Source organism: Lontra canadensis, unplaced genomic scaffold (assembly GCF_010015895.1).
Source record: "Lontra canadensis isolate GAN:19392208 unplaced genomic scaffold, GSC_riverotter_1.0 scaffold3, whole genome shotgun sequence".
NCBI lineage: Eukaryota > Metazoa > Chordata > Mammalia > Carnivora > Mustelidae > Lontra > Lontra canadensis.
The window spans coordinates 44,964,840-44,983,679 of NW_022630997.1; the positions used below are offsets into that span (position 1 = coordinate 44,964,840).

Here is an 18,840-nt window from a genome sequence, read left to right on the forward strand (position 1 = left end):
GAGTACGACGGGGAAGGCAAGAGAATGGGGAGAACCCACTTTCGAGCCAGTGCTTCTCCATCCCAGCAGTCTCGGCAGGTCCACAAAGGAAAAAAGTTGGGCTCTCTTCCAAGAGCATTCTGAAAGTCATCTTTTAAACTCAAAATATAAGACCCTGCGGCCAGAGACCGCGAGTATCTCGAAGCTCGGGGGACGAGGAAGCAAGGACTGCTGAGGCCGAGTACCCACCCGGTTCAGCACGCTCCCCAGGTCATTCTGCAGGATCACCCAGCAGACCGCTATGACCAGGCGCCCCCAAAGCGCCCATCGCTTGGACAGGCCCATTGCAGGAGCGGCAGAATCACCCAGGGGGCTCAGATACAAGGGGACAGCGGGCAGCGGGACGCTAGCAGGGAGGGAGGAGAGGAGAGCTCTGCTGCTTCCCGAGGACTCCCCCCTCAGGTGGGGCCCACACTTTTCTGCACAGATGTGCTCCGTGAAGGACAGGAAGCGGCACTCGAACATTAAAGACAGAAGACATTCGTGCCGGAGGAAGGAGGGGAGGCGGGCCGAAGCGGGTCTCAGAAAGCGTGGCAGGGTGATGCCAGCAGAGTTGTACAAACCACACTCTGACCCGAAGGGCAAATGTCTCGAGGGACGAGGAGAGTGGCTCTCGCCATTCTCACCCCCTCTGACGGCTGTGAAGACCTGAGACCCAGACTCCTGCAGCTCTGAACCACAGAGGGGAGACAGGGAGGGCAGGCGGGGGGTCAGGACGTGGACAGTGCCGAACCCACCACACCCGTGTCACTTCCCCAGACTTCCCAGCCAAGCAACTGTGGGCAGGTTGACATTTGATATGGGATTTTAAAAAAGGGGGGGTGGGGTGGAGGGAGTGTGGGGAGGCTAGGTTTTCTCAACTGTCTTTCTCAAATGACTATGGAAGCCAGCGTTTAACTGTTTTCCTCTGTGGGCTGCTTAGGTCTACGGAAATATGCCAAGGACCTTGGATGGAATCTGTGTAACTGGGAAGGGGGACAGGAAAGAGGGAGAGGAAACGGTCAGATGAAGCTCATCTGCGCATCATTTGGCACCCAGAGCAAGGAAGAGGTGGACTTGGGGGCTGCAATGGGACTGCTGGCTGCCCCTTCTGTCCGTTCGTTGTTGATCTGATGGGCCCAATCCGGTGCGCCCGACCTCGGCGCCGCTGCTCTCCTGCGGCTCCTGCAGGCGGTCAGATGTCCATCTCGAACTGAGCATCATCCCCTAGGAAGAATCAAGACACAGTTTAGAACAAAAGCCAAGGCCAAGCAGCTCTGTCATTCTTCCGCTGGAGGGTCAAAAACGGATCCAAACTCTCCCGTTCCCTGCTGCCTTAGAACAATTATGTGTTTGCTTTGGCTCGTCTTTTTAATGTGGAAAAAAGAATGGCACTCAACCCGCAAGGAGTAGGATCCGGGAAAGAAGATCTAAGTGAAAACCCGCCCAGCATCCCTCTGGCTGCAGGCGACCCCACTGGGAGCTCCTTGCATCTATCATGCTGGCAAACTCTTCTGGAGGCTCTGAACTTCAGCCCTGCTCTCAATCAACACTTTGTCCATGCAAAGCTCATTTGGAATTTGAGAAGGCAGAACACTGGCTCCTGCACAGAGGTCGGGGGGTACGACCCGAGGCATACCTCAGGAGCCAGCCTCTTCCACCTCCCTCTTCTGCTTCCACGGAAACAGAGTGGCTCATTACTCAGTGTGTGACACAGAGACAGACAGACAGAGAGAGGGTATGTGTGTGTATCATAGGCAGTCCTGGAAAATGGGGAAACAAACCCTATTTCCCCCTGCACCACAAAAAGGACATTCTTCTTGTAAGAAAGAGGTCTATTTCTGAAGGGCAATGGAAATGAGGCCTGTTCAGTTGTTCTGTGTGTTACTCCCAGTTCAGTACCGCCCAGGCTGGAAAGGACTTGAAGGCTGGCTCAAGGACTAATCTAAGAATTTCCTATGCCCTGAGTTTGGATTTCTCCCTATTCCCGGATTAGATTCACCTAAGATTTAGAACCTAGGGTTTCCAGAACATTTCAGTAAACCTTGGTGATGGGAGCTGCCGGGAATCTTAGAGACCTATACATGAATGTTGCTTATAACTGAGGAATCAATATTCAACCTGTAGCCGACTGACACTGGAATTCCCAGGGCTACCCACTCGGCCCCCCAAACACTTACCAACTGCATGCTTCCTGTCATGATTGTTCAAGTTATTCAAATTGTTTACTTCTACTTTGGAGTCTTCAATTAAGGTGCCAGGGCTGGTGACCCCTGGGATATTGGGCAGATGGCAGGGCGGGGTCTGAGCCATGGGAGAATTGCGACGATCCAACAGAAACTTTCGATCATAAATGATTCGGGTTCCTGGAAAACAGGGTTCAAGAGTCTGAAACAAATTAACGGGCTTTCAACCTACAATTATTACCCAGGAATTTATTTTAAATTCCATCAAAACCTAACCCTTGAGGGTTCACAGTCCAAACAAAAAGGATAAGTTCTACCCTTCCCGCTTGGGACCAGGCCCCTCTGCTGGAGGAGTGCCTTTTCCTCCTCTTCCACTCCAGCTTTAAGGCTCAGCCCCAACATCACTTCCTTTACAGAACACCTTAAAAAAAAAAATTCTTTCCCCCGTCCTACTCCATCCACATCGCCTATTCTAGGTCACCTGTTTCATCGCTTTGCTTCTCTAAAGCCTGTGACTTCTTTATGCCACAATTATGTCTCAGTTCTATGTGACCTTGGTTCTACCATTTAGAAAGTCTTTTTATTATTTTTTTAAGATTTTATTTATTTATTTGACAGTGAGAGACAGAGAACACAAGCAGGGGGAGTGGGAGAAGGAGAAGCAGGCTTCCCGCTGAGCAGGGAGCCGGGTGCCCAGGACCCTGGGATCATGATCTGAGCCAAAGGCAGAAGCTTAACAACTGAGCCACCCAGGCGCCCCCATTTAGAAAGTTTGTTTATTTATTTATTTATTTATTTATTTATTTTTAAGATTTTATTCAGAGTTAGAGAAGAGTACAAGCAGGGCAGAGAAACAGAGGGAGAGGGAGAAGCAGAGCCGGATGTGGGGCTCCATCCTGGGAATCCAGGACCATGACTTGAGCCAAAAGCAGATGCCAACCGACTGAACCACTCAGGAGCTCCTAGAAAGTCTTAAATAAAGTAATAAACACGTGAAAAAAAGGCACCAATAGATTAGATTGCTGCCTTTAAGTTAAAGGCTTTCCAAAGGCACTGAGACAAACATCCTTCCCAGACAGAGCTGTGGTAGAAGCTGGACCCTTCTCTACTTTATGAAACAATCTGCATGCCAGTAAGTGCTACCAGTGTTTTACAAGAATCCTTCTGAAGAGGGCATCTGACCTGATGAATAGCTAAGAAGACCTACTACTGCTGCCCCTTCTGTTGTCCCAAAGTGACTTAATGGAGCTCACCGAACAAACCAGTGTCCACACCAGAACGGAGCTCCTGGTGTGCGGACTCCCAGCGCAGGCCTCTCCGCACTCTGTCTCCATGCCCGGGACGTCCGGAGTGGGAGCACGGTGTCGGAAGTGAAAGAGTCGGACGGTAACCACCACTTACAAACAAACACCGGGGTTAGCAGCACATGGGCCACCCCGCTGGCCCCCAAGCGCTGTTTCTCAAGAGGGACACAGCAGGATGGCCACAACCTTACTGCCCCCTTGGGAGGGCGACAGACACTGGTAGAGGTGGCTTCTGTTTTTTGATTTCTAAGTTTGCCAAGGCTTGAGTGCTTAGGTGTTTTAGAAACTAGGTAATCCGTTCATTTGTGCCCACAGAACAGAAATAACGCAGTTTTTAAAAATTACACGAACAGGCAGGTCCTATAATCTAAGTTCATTTCAGAATAATAAAGGGGGCCTCGCTGGTAGTAAAAGGAGATGCTGGAGAGGATCATCTCTGAAGGACAGCATGGCACAAACCAGGTCAACAGCTCTAATCCCTGGTGCCCGCCGGCTCTTTCATTCCAAAGCCTAACCGAGATAGGGAAAGGCTGAAAACAGAGAGGGAGTCTCTGAGTCCTAGAGTGGGCTACAATTAGCTTCCTATATTTACTATTAGAATAACTGAGAGGCAAAGGCCCACAGCCCATTTACGATAGGACTCACACCGTAAACCTAACCTTAGCAAAGCACCTGGCAAGCCTCCCTCCAACCCCTGGAGAACACCTAGAAAAGCTGGAAATCATTCCTCCCCAGCTGAAAGAAGACACAAGTCTTAGGTCCTGTGTCCAATATAATTTTAGGACAAGGAAAGTAAAAAAAAATCTACCTTCACCCTCTTTGCTTTGAAAAATAAGAACTACAGTAACAACTTAAAAAGGCATCTGGAAATGAGGAGGAGTGAGTCATTTTGAATAGCAGAAAACAGTTCAACTTTCCAAAAGTGAATAACGTGAATTATTTTGGGTGGAAATTTTTCTTGTACAGATTTAAAAGTTTTTACCACCTTCAACAGGAAACAACCGGACCCTTGCTTGATGAACTGGGGTCACTATTCTGAAGATCACTTCATGAACTGTGCTGTGGCCTATCGTCTATGGGAGCCTACATTATTTTCCCTCCACTGCACAGAATTTGAACAGCCAGCACATGCCCCTTTCCTCATTGTTTCCTCCCTCATCGTTAGGCTTAAGAACTCCCCTCTTTTCCCAAGTCTCAGTCAGCTCGGGCTGCCATAGCAAAATACCACAGCTTCAACAGAAATCTATTTTCTCAGTTCTCGAGAAGCTCAAGACCGAGATGCCAGCATGGTCTGTTTCCGCCGAAAGTTCTCTTCTGCATGTACAGCCACCACATTTTCAATGTGGCCTTAGATGGGGCAGGGTGGGGGGCAAGCTCCCTAGTGCCTCTTCTTCTAGGGGCACGAATCCATCATGAGGGCCTCATGACCTCATCTAAACCTAATTATATCCCAAGACCCCAGCTGCAAAGATCATCACATTGGGGGTCAGGGCTCCAACTTACGAACTTGGGGAAAGGGGGGGGGGGCGCACACAATTCACCCGTCCTAACCTGATGCTTCTATCCTTGTAGGGACTTTGCAATCAGCGGTACCCTTATTAGGACACTATGTAAAATGAAGAGCAAATGGGCTGAGGGGCATGATGGCTTTCCAGTGAATAAAGGGAAGGAGCTTTCGTGGATGGACTTTGCATATTTGCTGTGTCACCTCCAGTTCTGTTTGTCACTAGGTTTCAAGAGTGAGGTTTCACTGTCAGATGTTCTTAAACTAACAATCAGCTTGCAAGTCAGAACAAGATTATTCTTACTTCTGCAGTATGCCAAGCCTGGAACTCTGGGGAGGAGACAGTGAAAAACACAACACAAGGTAAAAGCAAGCTTTCTATTTCTAAATTATGTATTAGCAATAGCATATGCATTAAAGAACTGTAATTGGACCAACTAGGAAATAAGTAGTAGAGAGTCTACCTAAATGTGTGAGGTCTAAAGGAAATTTTGGAGAACTTCTGTGACTTTGCAGAGGTGATAAAATCCATTTTTTACAGCTTTATTGAGATGTAATTCACATATAGTTCAAAGTGAGTAATTTAGTAGTTTTCAGTAGATTCACAGAATTGTGCAACCATCACCACGATCAAGTTTAGAACATGGCAACCATCCTCCAAAAGATAACCCACACACATTGAGCAGTCCCTCTCCAACCCTGAAGCCCCAGAAAACCACTGTTTTCTGTCTCTACAGATTTGCCTATTCTGGACATTTCATATAAATGGAATCATACGATATGTGATCTTTTGTGACTGCTTCTTACACTTGCATATGTTTTCAAGGTTAGTCTATTTTTAGCATCTTTCAGTGCTTTCTTTCTATTGTCAAATATTCCATTACATGTATATGTCACATTTTATCAAGTAATCAGTTGATGGGCATCTGGGTTATTTCCACTCTGAGTAATGCTGCTATAAACATTCATGTACCTGTCTTTGTGTGGACATGTTTTCACTTCTCTTGGGTAAGAGCAGAATTGCTAGACTATATGATTAACTCTGTGTTTAATCTTTTGAGCAACCACCAGACTGTTTTCTAAGGTGGCAGCACCATTTTACATTCCCACCAGCAGTATGTGAGGGTTCCAATGTATACACATGGCAGCCGACACTTTCTATGTTTTTTTATTGTAGCTATCTTATGAGTGTGAAGTGGTATCTCACTGTGGTTTGATTTTTAAGTTTTTATTTAAATTCCAGCTAACACAAAGTGTAGTATTAGTTTCAGGTGTACAATATAGTGAGTCAACACTTCTATACAACACCTGGTACTTATCACAACAGGTGCACTTCTTAATCCCCATGACCTATTTCACCCCTCCCCCCACCCACCTCCCCTCCGGTAACCATCAGTTTGTTCTCTATAGTTAAGAGTCTGTCTTCTCGGTTTGCCTCTCTCCTTTTTTCCCCTGTGCTCATTTGTTTTGTTTCTTAAATTTCACTGTGGTTTGATTTTAATCTGCATTTCCCTGGCGGGTAATGGTGTTGGAACATCTTTTCATATGCCTATTGGCCATTGCAATGGACATCTTCTTTGGAAAAATGTCTACTCAGATCCTTTGCCCACTTTTTAGTGGGTTGTCTGTTTACTACTGAGTTTTAAGAGTTCTTTATATTTTTGAATACATGTCCCTTATTAATATATGATTTACAAATATTTTCCCCTATTCTGTGAGGGGTTTTTTGTATTCTTTGAAGCATAAAAGTTTTTAATTTTGACAAAGCCCAATTTATGTCTTTTTCTTTTGTTGCTTATGCTTTTGGCACCGTACTCAAGAAACTATTTGCTAACCAAGGTCATAAAGATTTGTGCCTATGTTGTTTTCTAAAGATTTCATAGTTTTACACTCTTACATTTAGGGTTTCGAGCCAGGGGACCCAACTTTAGTTTTTGGGTGTGGATATCCGGTTGTACCAGTTTCATTTGCTGGAAAGACTGTTCTTCCCCCATTTACTTGTCTTGGCACCCTTGTCAAAGATCAAGTGGCCATAACTGTATGGGTTTTTTTCTGAACTCTCAATTCTATCTCACTGATCTATGTTTATCCTTATGGCAGTACTAAACTGGCTTGATTTGTAACAATTATTAAAATTGGGCTATTTTAGGTCTCTTAAAATTCCTTATTAACTTTGGGATTGGCTTGTCAACTTATGCAAAGAAGCCAGCTGGGATTTTGATGGGATTGTGTTGACCGTGTAGATCTGGGAAATACAGTCATCTCAACAATGCCATCTTCCAATCCACACATGGAAAATGCCTTCCATCTATTTAGGTCTTCTCCGATTGCTTTCAATGTTTTGTAGCTTCCACAGTGTAAGTGTTGTGCTCCTTTCATTAAATCTATTCCTATATATTTTATTATTTTATGTGATTAGAAATGGAACTGTTTTCATTTTTGCATTGTCCACTGAAAGTGTATAGAAATGCAATCGGTTTTTGTATACCATTCTTGTATTCTGCAACCTTGCTAAACTCAATTAGTTCTAATAGTTTTTTTGTGGATTCCTAAAGTACATTTGGTTGTGAATGCAAATAAAGCAAATTAATTCAGAAGAGAAGACACTCTGAAGAACCGGAGTCTTAAGGGTCGTCACTAAGGTTCTCAAATATGGCCAGGGAAAATAGGAATACAAAAGGATAGCATTTTAGGTGTTTGGATTTTAGATACCTGAAAGCTAAAAAAAGTTTCATTGTAGCAGATACAGAGCAAAAATGGGGAATCAGCCTGTCAGCAACTGAGGATATATAGTGTGATTCAAAAGAACCTGACCATTCAAAAAATCAAAACTACTCAAAGAAAAACATTAAGATTCAACTATAAATAAAGTGGCAAGAAAAAAACCCTTTGTTTCCCTTGTTATATACTGTGTTTACCATGAGATTATGTTTATTCCAAGATAAAAACAAAAAAAAGCGCTACAATATTCAAGGTCTCTTACACACGTGTATGCAGAGACATCTATTTTCTAAAGCAAGAACTTCCTGGTAATCCACATTTCATCCAAACAGCCCGCCACACTTGTCAGGCCAATTTCATGTCAACCAATGAAGCCACAAGTAACCAGAAATGAGTTAATATAAATTCCTGAAGAAGGAAAACAAAAAACCATATAAGAAACCCATACCTTGAATATAACATATTAAAATGGGCTGCGAGGCGCCTGGATGGCTGTCGGTTAAACATCTGACAGTTTGATTTTGTCTCAGGTCAAGGTTTCAGGGTTGTGAGATAAAGCCCTGAGTGGAACTCTGTGCTCAGCAGTCTGCTTGAGATTCACTTTCTCCCTCTGCCCCTCCCCTGTGCATATGCTCTCTCGAGAAATAAGTAAGTACAAAAAAAAAAAAAAAAAAAGACCACGATTTTGATCAATTGACAGTGTTTAAAAAAAAAAAAAAAGGGGGAATTCTCTATTTCACCTTGACAATGGATGCTTTTCCTTCCAGTGAGTTTTCTATTTCCTTTCCTATGAAAATAATCATGTCCCTTGGTTTTATATTGAAAAGCTAAGAACCAAAATATCATATATGCTATATGCCAGATTTCACTGTTTGTGATCAAACTATAAAAAGAGCGAGGAAGAATACTTACAGGAGAGTATGTAAATGTTATATGCCCTCCCTGATACTGTCAAAATAATGGGGAAGTTGACCTACCAGGGAATTAGAGCCAGAAGGGATGGTACAATTTTATATAGCAGAGAGCTAAGCTGACAGATTGTGACAGAGATTTTGACTCTATTATTTTACATTTTGAAGATAGCTATCAGAAGAACCGGTAACACAATTTACAAAAACTGGTAAATGGAGAGGAGCGGAAATGAAAGGGAGAAAGTAATGAAAGTGTTCGAGATTACTCATTTTTTGTGATAGGGAATTAATGGTATTATCTAACGTTAACAAGCCAAGAAATTATGGTGTACATACAGCACCAGCAGTAACCAATAAAAGCACCAGAAACAGAAACCATTAAAAGTAGTTGTCTACTGGCATTTTACGTGCTTCTGTTTTACTTTTTCCATCTTACCTTTTTTTTTTTTTAAGATTTTATTTATTTGTTAGGAGAGAGTAGGAACATGGGCAGGAGAGGGAGAAGCTGATTCCACGCTGAGCAGGGAGCCCGATGCGGGACTCGATCCCAGGGCACTGGAATCATGACCCAAGCCAAAGGCAGCTACTTAACCGACTGAGCCACCCAGGTGTCCCTTACCATCTTATTTTTTAAATGTGCATATATTACTTCAGTCTATGTGTTTGGATTTCAGAACAAATAAGAACTTTAAAATTTTTTAACATTAGATATTTATAAATTTTCTTCATGCCTTAATGACCAGATAGATAGAAAGATAAATCTAATACCTTGACTCTATTGCTTTCTAGATGCTGACACTACCAGGAAATTATGAGAGTACAACAGAATTCCTTTGGTGAACGGAAGAAGGGGGAAAAAAGCTTCTACCCTTTGATGAAAACACTGGTAATTTTCAAAACGGCAAGGAACAAGAAGACCAATAAAAGAGGCCCAAAATTATGCTTACCAAGATGGTTAGTACATAAACAAGGTCATTCAAGACTAAGGGTCTCTTTCTAGACCAAGTAGCTTGGTTTAAATAATTAATCCAGGGATTATGCTATATACATTCAAGAAATTTTATTAACTTCAAATTAAACCACCTAGAGAAAGCCCGCTGTCATGTGGTTAACTGAACAGGGTAGTCGTAACTATACTTTCACAGGGTCCCCAGCATAAAGTTCTGTGTAACTGTGGCCGCCTCCTATATAGAATTAAGCATCCACTCATGCAAAATGACAGCTCAGAGCAAGAAACTTCAAGTAACTTGCCCAGATTGCACAGCTTGATTGAGTAAGCTGGTGACAAAAATCTTCCAAAGGCTAAGATGGACCTACATCCCCACACAAGTGTGCAAGGAGAAAGGCGGAGTGTGGAATTAAACAGGGCTTCCCTCAGTGGACACTCTCCATCCAAGAGAAAATCCTTCTCAGCAAACCCTCGGCACATTTTCCTCTACATCTCATTTGGCCGGAACTGGGTCAGATGCACACCAGACCAGACACTGCAGGAAGCCATGACTGGTAGGCCTGGTGCATATCCTGGGACTTGCAACACTGCCACTTAAAAGAAATGACTGCTTTTTGTTTTGTTTTGAAATGTCTGCTTAAACATCTATGCTTCGTGGAGACTCTGGATGAAAAGCAGATTCCTAAAAAGCCCTATGCCGATAACCCAGAGGAAACTAAAAGCTGCCTAAGCCAGCCCCCTCCATTCAGTGTGTGCGACAATCAAATCCCTGAAGTGCTAATAAAATCAAGAGGGACAATTTTTTACGTCAACGGTACGTGACTGGAGGCTCAGGATCCTCTAACTTAGTATGAGCAAAGTACCAGGGCAAATGGGAGACGTCTAAAGTTTGTGAAAAGCCAATTCTACTCTCCTTTGTTTAACTTCAAGTTCCAGTAAGCAGAAGCAATGATCTCCAAGATACTGTCCAAGGATGGCTCCTGGTGCAGTCACTTGGGACACGGCTGTCACAGAACATACGCCTGGGCTGAAAAGGAAGTTGGTAACGACTGTGTTCCTATTCTGAAGGTCTGGTGTTAGAAGAGGCTGAGAGAACATCTGGCAGAAGCCTGTCATTTTAGACATGAAGAAACTAATATCCAGAGAAGTTAAAAGTATTTATGGAAGGGACACATAGTGCCCCAGGAGTCAGGAGACCAACACAAAGCAGCTAGGGACGCTAGGCAAACCTTGTTCTCCGGGAGTCTCAGCTGCACTCTGAGTTGAAAAGATGATCTTTTTAGGGAGTACCAGGTCCAAAATGGTGTATGAACCACAAACTAATCAATAAATGTCAAAAGATTTTAAGTTTGTCTAGCCTTGACCTTCTGAAAATCTGGGTCAAAATAAAGTACATCAAATATATCCACTTCTTTTTTTTTTTTTAAAGATTTTATTTATTTATTTGAGGGGGGAGGGAGGGAGACAGAGGGAGAGGGACAAGCAGACTCCCTGCTTAGCAGGGAGCCAGACACGCGCTCAATCCCAGGACCCTGAGATCATGACCGCCCCTCCCCCAAAGGCAGATGCTTGACCGACTGAGCCACCCAGACGCCCCTCAAATATACCCACTTCTACTTGGGCTTGAACATTTATCCCGAAATAAATCATCTCTACAAAAATGCCTTGCTCTGATTCCAGGAAAAAACTGACTGGCTCTGCCAGGTTGCTGACTGTGTCCTGGATCAATTCTTTGGATTAGATTTCACAGACGTGGTTACGCTCTGTCTGTAATACTAATAATTAACAAAGGATCACTGCTACTGGTATGGGGAAAACATTCAGATTCAAACCTGGCTTTCATTTCAACTGTGTTTCTTCCAAATTTCATCCAAATTTCCCTGCTCTTGGGCACTTATTTAAAAAAATAAAAATAATGCCTACCTACTAACATCTCCCACTTTTCACGTAAGGAGCTTGAAGTCTAACAACAAAGTCTTGATGAGAGGCAAGAGTCTACTGGAGAATCCCTGGTCTAGGTCACTGTTTTTACCTGCTGCCTATTCGCGATTCTAGGAATTTATCTGACCAGAGAATAGTTTCATTTCAACCTAAAACAGCCTGACTCGAACATAAAGTCTCTGGTGGTAACATGGGCTCCTCTGAGGCCCAAATGATTACTTATGCATCTTAACATGAAGAATCACAACTTCTCACACTTTCTGAAAAGTGTCTCTTAACACCTAGACAGCAATGGTCTACCTTCACCAGTAAATAGGCGGCAATTTTGCTATTAACAGCAGGCCATTTCTAAAATAATTAGAAGTGAATGAGGCCAGTATTACCTTGATTCTAAAACCAAAGACATCATAAGAAAAATACAGACTAATACCCCTTATGAACAGAGATGCAAAAATCCTCAACCAAATATTAGCACAGCAAATTCAGCAACACATAGAAACAATTACATACCATGACCAAGTGGGATTTTTCCCAAGAATACAAGGCTGGTTCAACATCCAAAAATCAATTGACATGTATGCCATGTCGACAGGATAAAAAACAAAAATCACACAACCAACTCAGTAAGTGGGGGAAAAAAAAAAGCATTTGACAAAATCCAACCCCCTTTCATGATGGAAACACTCAACAGACTAGGAATAAAAGGGAATTTCCTCAAACTGATAAAGGGTATCTATGAAAAACCCACAGCTAACATCTTACCTAATGGAGAAAGACGAGATATTTTCTTAATACTGAAAACAAGGCAATCTGTTCACACTATCTTGCCACTTCTGTTCAATATGGTAGTTAAAGTTCTAGCCAGAGCAATTAGGCAGGAAAAAATAAAAGGCACTCAGAAAGAACAAGGAGACATACAACTACCACTATTTACGGATGACATGGTCTTGTCTACTAAAAAACCCATGGAACCTACACGGATGGAACTGCCTTCTCCAGTTCATTTGTCCTTGCTTGTTCAAGTTTTTACTTTCTTTTCTTTTTTTTTTTTTTAAGATTTTATTTATTTATTTGACAGACAGAGATCACAAGTAGGCAGAGAAGCAGGCAGAGAGAGAGGAGGAAGCAGGCTCCCCGCTGAGCAGAGAGCCCGATGCAGGGCTCGATCCCAGGACCCTGGGATCATGACCTGAGCTGAAGGCAGAGGCTTTAACCCACTGAGCCGCCCAGGCGCCCCAAGTTTTTACTTTCTTAAAACACTCAATGACTAGAACAGCTTCTGTTTGTCAGGGCACTCATCCTGAAGATCTGTATGATTATTTACTTAGAAGTAAACTCTCAGGGATTTCTGAGCTTTTGCCTTCAAAGAATGTGTAGGGGACCTTTAAAAACTAGCCACTCATGGGATGGACAGCCGCTGCCTGTTAAAACACAGGTTCTAAGGGGCTTTCACAAAATGGAGTTCCACAAGGAACAAATCTGAAAATGGAGTCTAGGCCTTGCCTATTCAGTAAGGTGAATGACTGCAATTCTCAGCTGACTTTTGTTCTATTATAAATGGAGTAACAAAAATCTTTTAAATATTACACTGTTCATCAAAAGACTTGGAAGCCAAGAAAAAGTTCTGCTACTCACAGGCTGTCTTCTCCAACCAGATGTACTAGCTTACCCCACATTAACTGCACATTTTTATACACACAATGATGCCTACAATGCAGCCAAACTATGCAAGACTCCTCCTCTTCTTCTTCTTTTTTTTTTTTTTTTAAAGTAGGCTCCACACCCAACATGGGGCTTGAACTCACGACTCTGATATTAAGAGTCACATGCTCTACCTACTGAGCCATCCAGGTGCCCCTTTGCAAGACCCCCTCTTATAAAATTGTTAAGACTTCAGTCATAAGTCTGAGTCATTCAAGATTAAGGGTCTCTTCAAGACCAAGTAGCTTGGTTTAAATCATGAATCCAGGGACTATGCTATATACATTCAAGAAATTTTATTAACTTCAAATTAAACCATCCAAATAAGTACATTTGTTGGTTCAGAAGATTTTGGCCTAGAATAAACACAACCCAAGGTCATGGAGTTAGAAATTTCACAACAGTCAGAAACTGACCTTCCTTCCCCATATCCACATAGAGCTCTATTCATCTCCCAGGAAAGGAACCAGGTCAAAACTTAGAGCACTCCTCACCAATACTCTTATTTTATTATAGGTCACGCCAAGTTTTTTATTTTCCCTTCTTCCTACTTTCTCCTTTATTTCCAGACCTTTCCAATGGCCGACAGGTAATTCTGACCCAATGAACCAATCCCAGCAACTCTCCAGTTGGCAGAGAGGAGACGTAGCAGCACGAATAAGATTTTAGACCATCAGTTAGTTCCCCTCTGGTGCTCTTGTTATGGCAACAGCACTTTTCCATAGCTGATGAGGATATTATGCAGCAAAAGAAAGGCAGAAAGAAAGGCTAAAAGAGTTCTATTTCTGCTCATTTCCCAGAACACAACATTCCCAGAAGGAGAAAGTTCAGAACTTACGAAAGCATTAGGTCCCTTCCAGCTAACCAGAGTGTTACAAAAGTGAGGACAACTACGGTAACTTTCCCTTCCATTAAGGCTAGATGTAGCTTTTCCAAAGGAAGAACCAAATATAGTCCTCACTCCTCCACAGGCAGATAAAACATAAAATCCAAGGGCATTTTGTTTTTGTTTTTGTTTTGCCTTGAATTTACTCAACAAAAATCTTCCTCCTCCTCAACAATGAAAACAAGTAAGCACTCTCTTCTAGCAAGCTGAGAAATCCAAAGGTCAGAGCAAGTGTGTTTCCACCCACCTCTCATTTCCTAAACCATGAGAAGGCGGTTTTGAGAAACCTTCCCAAGGGATAGGCTGTAACCTCTGATCCCCAGTAAACAAAGGACTCTCAAAGGAGAAGAAATTCTAAGTTTACTATGTTGTGAATGTCCCTGCCCAGTCTGATCACTTAGGGCATTAAGCACATCAACTGTTATCCTGGAACGCTGCAACATGTGCATGACACTCCAAAAGGTTTCCAGAAGTTAAAGACAGGACAAACTAATCCCCTTCCTTCCCACTAAGTAGAGATTTCCAAAGCAAGCTTACTATCATTTTTCCAAATGTTTTCACACCTGAAATGTATGTTAGCATTGGATTCTATATTTTGTTGTTGTTGTTCTAGAACAAAAAAATCTCAGTCCCCAGCCCCCTTCAATATCTTAAGATCACTGAGCAAGGGCCGCATTTCCTACTTTTGTCTGTGGTTCTCTTTTGCGCAAAGCACTGCACTAGGCCCACAAAACTCACTTAAAATACCTAATCACATTAATTCAGGTACCTGAAGGAGAGACCAAGTAACAAACTATCTTTTCCTGGCTCAATTACACAGTGGCAGAGAGAGGAATGTAACAAGAGAGATGAACAAACCACCACAGGAGGGGAAAAATTTCCAAAGGGGGAAAAATTAAATCAGTAACTACCGTGCATCTAAACAGCACTGAATTAATCGTGATTAAATCCAAGCCCAACAGTACTGTAGCCTACAAACACATTATGTAAGTCTCCGTGTTAAAAATCCAAAGATTACAATCTGCTTTACCCATAAATATAAGTTCAATATCATAGATGAGCTAAGATGGCAACCATTTAAATCTGAAACAAAAGACTGTGTACAGAAACTATCTGGAGACAGGTTAAGTGATATTCGAGAAAGCAGTAGTGATTGTAAGTTGGAAGGAAGGGTAAATCAATCAGTATCACTGGCAGAATCTTTCCAAGCATTTCAGGAACTAATCCACACTATGAGACAGGTTTCTATCTTTAAAGCAATGCTTAAAGACTATGCCCTTATTTTAAAAGCAAGGTAGCTTGGCTGTTTGAAATACGCCCAAAAGGTACTCCTTCTGTGGCTCTTCTGGCAGGGGAATAATGATTAATGTATAGCTAAAAGTTTAGTTCCTTTCCCACATAAGTAATAGCTCAGTGCAGTTATAAACCATGATATGTTCTCAACAGCTGGTAGCGTGGGCATTTACTGGCCAGTGCCACCAAGAATTCTGCAGAAAGTTACAAACCCCTTCCTATCACCTTGGAAAACAATATCCACTTCTTAAAAGCTGTCAGTTCTGGGTGCCTGGGTGGCTCAGTGGGTTAAGCCTCTGCCTTCGGCTCAGGTCATGATCTCAGGGTCCTGGGATCGAGGTCCGCATCGGGCTCTCTGCTCAGCAGGGAGCCTACTTTCTCCTCTCTCTCTCTATGCCTGCCTCTCTGCATACTTGTGATTTCTCTGTTTCAAATAAATAAAATCTTAAAAAAAAAAAAAGCTGTCAGTTCAAGTTCAGGACAACTGTATCTGGAGCAGATACTGGTCTGCCAAAATCTTTCAACATCAGAAAGCACAATGGCGGCATACTCGGGGGCTGGCCTTGAACAGATCAGGTCCGGAGGGAGGGCTCTCCAGTGAGGCAAGCCACCTCACCAAGCCATCCCACTGTCCTGCAAAGTTAAAGCCTCTTGAAGCCCAGCTATCCAAAAATATTGGTGAACTTCTGCATGGGTCATTTTAAAGTCTTTCAAGGCAGCCACCCCTCCCCGTCCTGGACGGATTCCTCTGTAGAGTGGCCTGGACCGTTTCATCTGCAGAGCTCTCTCCTCAGTTTTTATCCCTTGTTGTTGGCAAGTCTTCCTACTCTGTGGGCCTTGCTGTTGTGCAATCAATTCAAGGATGGCTGGGCCTAAGTGCGCACCCGATTGGTTGTAGTACGAGCTGGTGAGCCCGGCCCACAGGAACGAAGCTAGCCATCTTCTTCGCCAGGGGCTGCCAGCAAAGTTCAACCCTCTAGGGAGAGGCCACCCCAACACCAAAAGAACGCAAAGTTCCCAAGTTAAAATGAAGCGCCAACCCCTTCAATAAGGTCCCACAGGATCCCTCCCCAGTCTCCTCCCTCTGGAGAACAGCCCAGTCAGCTGACACACAACCTTTGAGTTCCCTTTCCCCAGACCAACTCAACATGGTTCACCTCCACTCCAGTGTTCTTCCTTGTAAACAGTTCCTGGTCACACTTGGAAAAGCAATGCTCGGGGAAACTCTCCCTGCGCTGCCCCTTCCCCAGAATCGAGCAATCCCACCGATCCGGCTGCCCTTCTTGACAATGGCCTTCCTCATCTATCCCCAAGAGCGTCACCGCCAAAAACCTATCGTTAAAGCTGCCAGCGCTCTACTACCCCCACGTCTTCTCCCTTGGCTATTACTTGAATATTATTTTATCACTCTCTCATTCTCTCCCCCAGCCTGGGCCTGGGGACTCCCCCCGCCCCTCGTGGGGCCCCGTCCAGCAAGTAAACAATGCTGTCAAAGCAGGATAACGCTGGGCGAGGCGTCCAAACTCTGCATTCCAGCCTCCTCCTGCTGTTCTAAAAGCAGCAAAACAAGTCATCGCAGAGTCCCAGCAGCAAATTACTCTGCCCAGCTTCCTTTCTAAAAAGGCCCGGGAGAGAGCTCCAAAGTCAACCATTAATGTGCACAAATGCACGACATGCAAGAGGCAGAGGTAATGCAGAACGAGAGCAAGGCCAAGTGCAAGACGAATTTGCCCAGGAGGCGGGGGTGGGGGGTGGAGGGAGAAAACTGGGTCGAGCGCAGAAAGCTGCCACGAAACGGGAACAAGGGCTCCCCCCACCCAGCGACGGGAGAGCCACGTTCCCCGAGTGGGCGCGCGCTGAAGAGTTGCAGCCAAGAGAGAATGCGAAGTTAAGGTTCCGAAAGCAGCCTCCCAAGGGCTTTGGCGGAGCTGGGGGAGGGGGGCTCTGGCGGAGCTGCGCGGGCCGAGGCGGCCCCGCTTGGACACGCCCTGAGTTAAACGCCTGCGGTGGGAGGCAGGCGGGGACGCGGCAGAGGAAACGGGCTACAGGCTCCGGGCCGCGGCGGGGCGGCCGGCGCTCACCTCCCGGCGTGGTGGAGAAGAGCGTCCCCCCGGGCGTGGTGCAATAGTCATGAGGTAGCTGCGCGGCGTCGCTGATGGGCACGGTGCGGGTGGGGATGGCGCGGCTCTGGCTGGGCTGGTGGCTGCTGCCGGCGGACGAGGACATGGCTCTGGGCGCGGGCTCTAGGGCTTTGTCCCGCGGGCGGGCGGGCGGGCGGCGGCGGCGGCGACTGGGGGCCCGGGCTGCTGCGGCCGCTCCGGCGAGCGGAAGGGCGGGCGGGGCTGGGCGCGCTCCGCTCGCTCCTCGCTCGTTTCCTCTCGCTCCCTCGTCCCGCTCCGCTCCCGCCGCCGCCCTCTCAGCCGCCGCCGCCGCCGCCCGATCCTCCGGCCTCCGCCAGCAGCCCCAGCAGCAGCAGCAGCGGCAGCAGCGGCGACGACGACGACCGGAAGCGGGTGAAGGCGGGAGCCAGAGGGAGTTCGGGGAAGCGGGTAGGCGGAGGTGACGTCGCAGGGGGCGGGGCGAGGCCGCTAGGGGGCGGGGCGAGGCTGGGGGCGGGACCGCGGGCGGGGAGGGACTGAAGCCCCGCGGGCCCGACGCTAGTTTGGGGAGTCTATGCCAAGTGTTTCTGAGTCGGGAGAAGGTAGGCGCAGAAAACTTAGGTGGGCTTTTTCTTTCTTTTTTTTTTTTTTTTTTCTGGTTGCCGGTTAGCACCACTTTACTTTAGCCAACTTCTGTTTTCTAGCCATCCAAAAAATGTAATTTTACTTTTAATTGCTCCGTATTAAGTGTAGGTGATAAATGCTCCATGTATTAGAAAAAAAATCAGAGCTGAAAGGTTAAACCACTGTCTCCCAGTTTCCAAATTCTTCTTTCCTGAGGGGTCCACTGGTACCAGCTGTATACTCGTATATCCCTCCAGAAACAGTCCCTACATATAACATATAACATACAACATTATATGCAACATATAAACATTAAGGAAACAAAGAGATTAATAGCTACCCGTGTCATAAGGATGAGAACTGTGTTAGAAAGGAACTGAAACACAGGGTAAGGGTAAGAACCCGAGGTACCTGAAAAATCTCGATTTGGAACGCTACTGTTCCCTCTTAAGGGTTCTCAGACTTTTCAAAGTTTACATTCCTAAGAATTACTGAGGATCCCAGCTTTTCTTTGTGTGGATTATATCTATTGGTAATTACTGTGTTAGAAATTAAAACTGAGAATATTAAAAATCGTCGTTAATTTATAAAGTAATGTCATTACATGTTAACATACTTTTATTTTAAAAATTGTATTTTCCAAAACAAAAAGAAATTACTGAGAACAGTGACATTGTTTTACATCTTGGCAAGCATTTTAAAG

The 18,840-nt window shown here is 44.7% G+C and overlaps 1 protein-coding gene across 1 annotated transcript; it reads right to left on the reverse strand.

The window, feature by feature from the left end:
• Nucleotides 1-361: 361 nt before the first annotated feature.
• Nucleotides 362-17,856, reverse strand: EIF4EBP2 (eukaryotic translation initiation factor 4E binding protein 2). Its single transcript, XM_032841237.1, has 3 exons — nt 17,496-17,856; nt 2,199-2,384; nt 362-1,245 (listed from the first exon to the last, which is right to left on the reverse strand). The coding sequence occupies exons 1-3, from the start codon at nt 17,638-17,640 to the stop codon at nt 1,214-1,216; spliced, it is 363 nt and encodes a 120-aa protein (XP_032697128.1). The 5' UTR covers nt 17,641-17,856; the 3' UTR covers nt 362-1,213.
• Between the last annotated feature and the right edge of the window lie 984 nt (nt 17,857-18,840).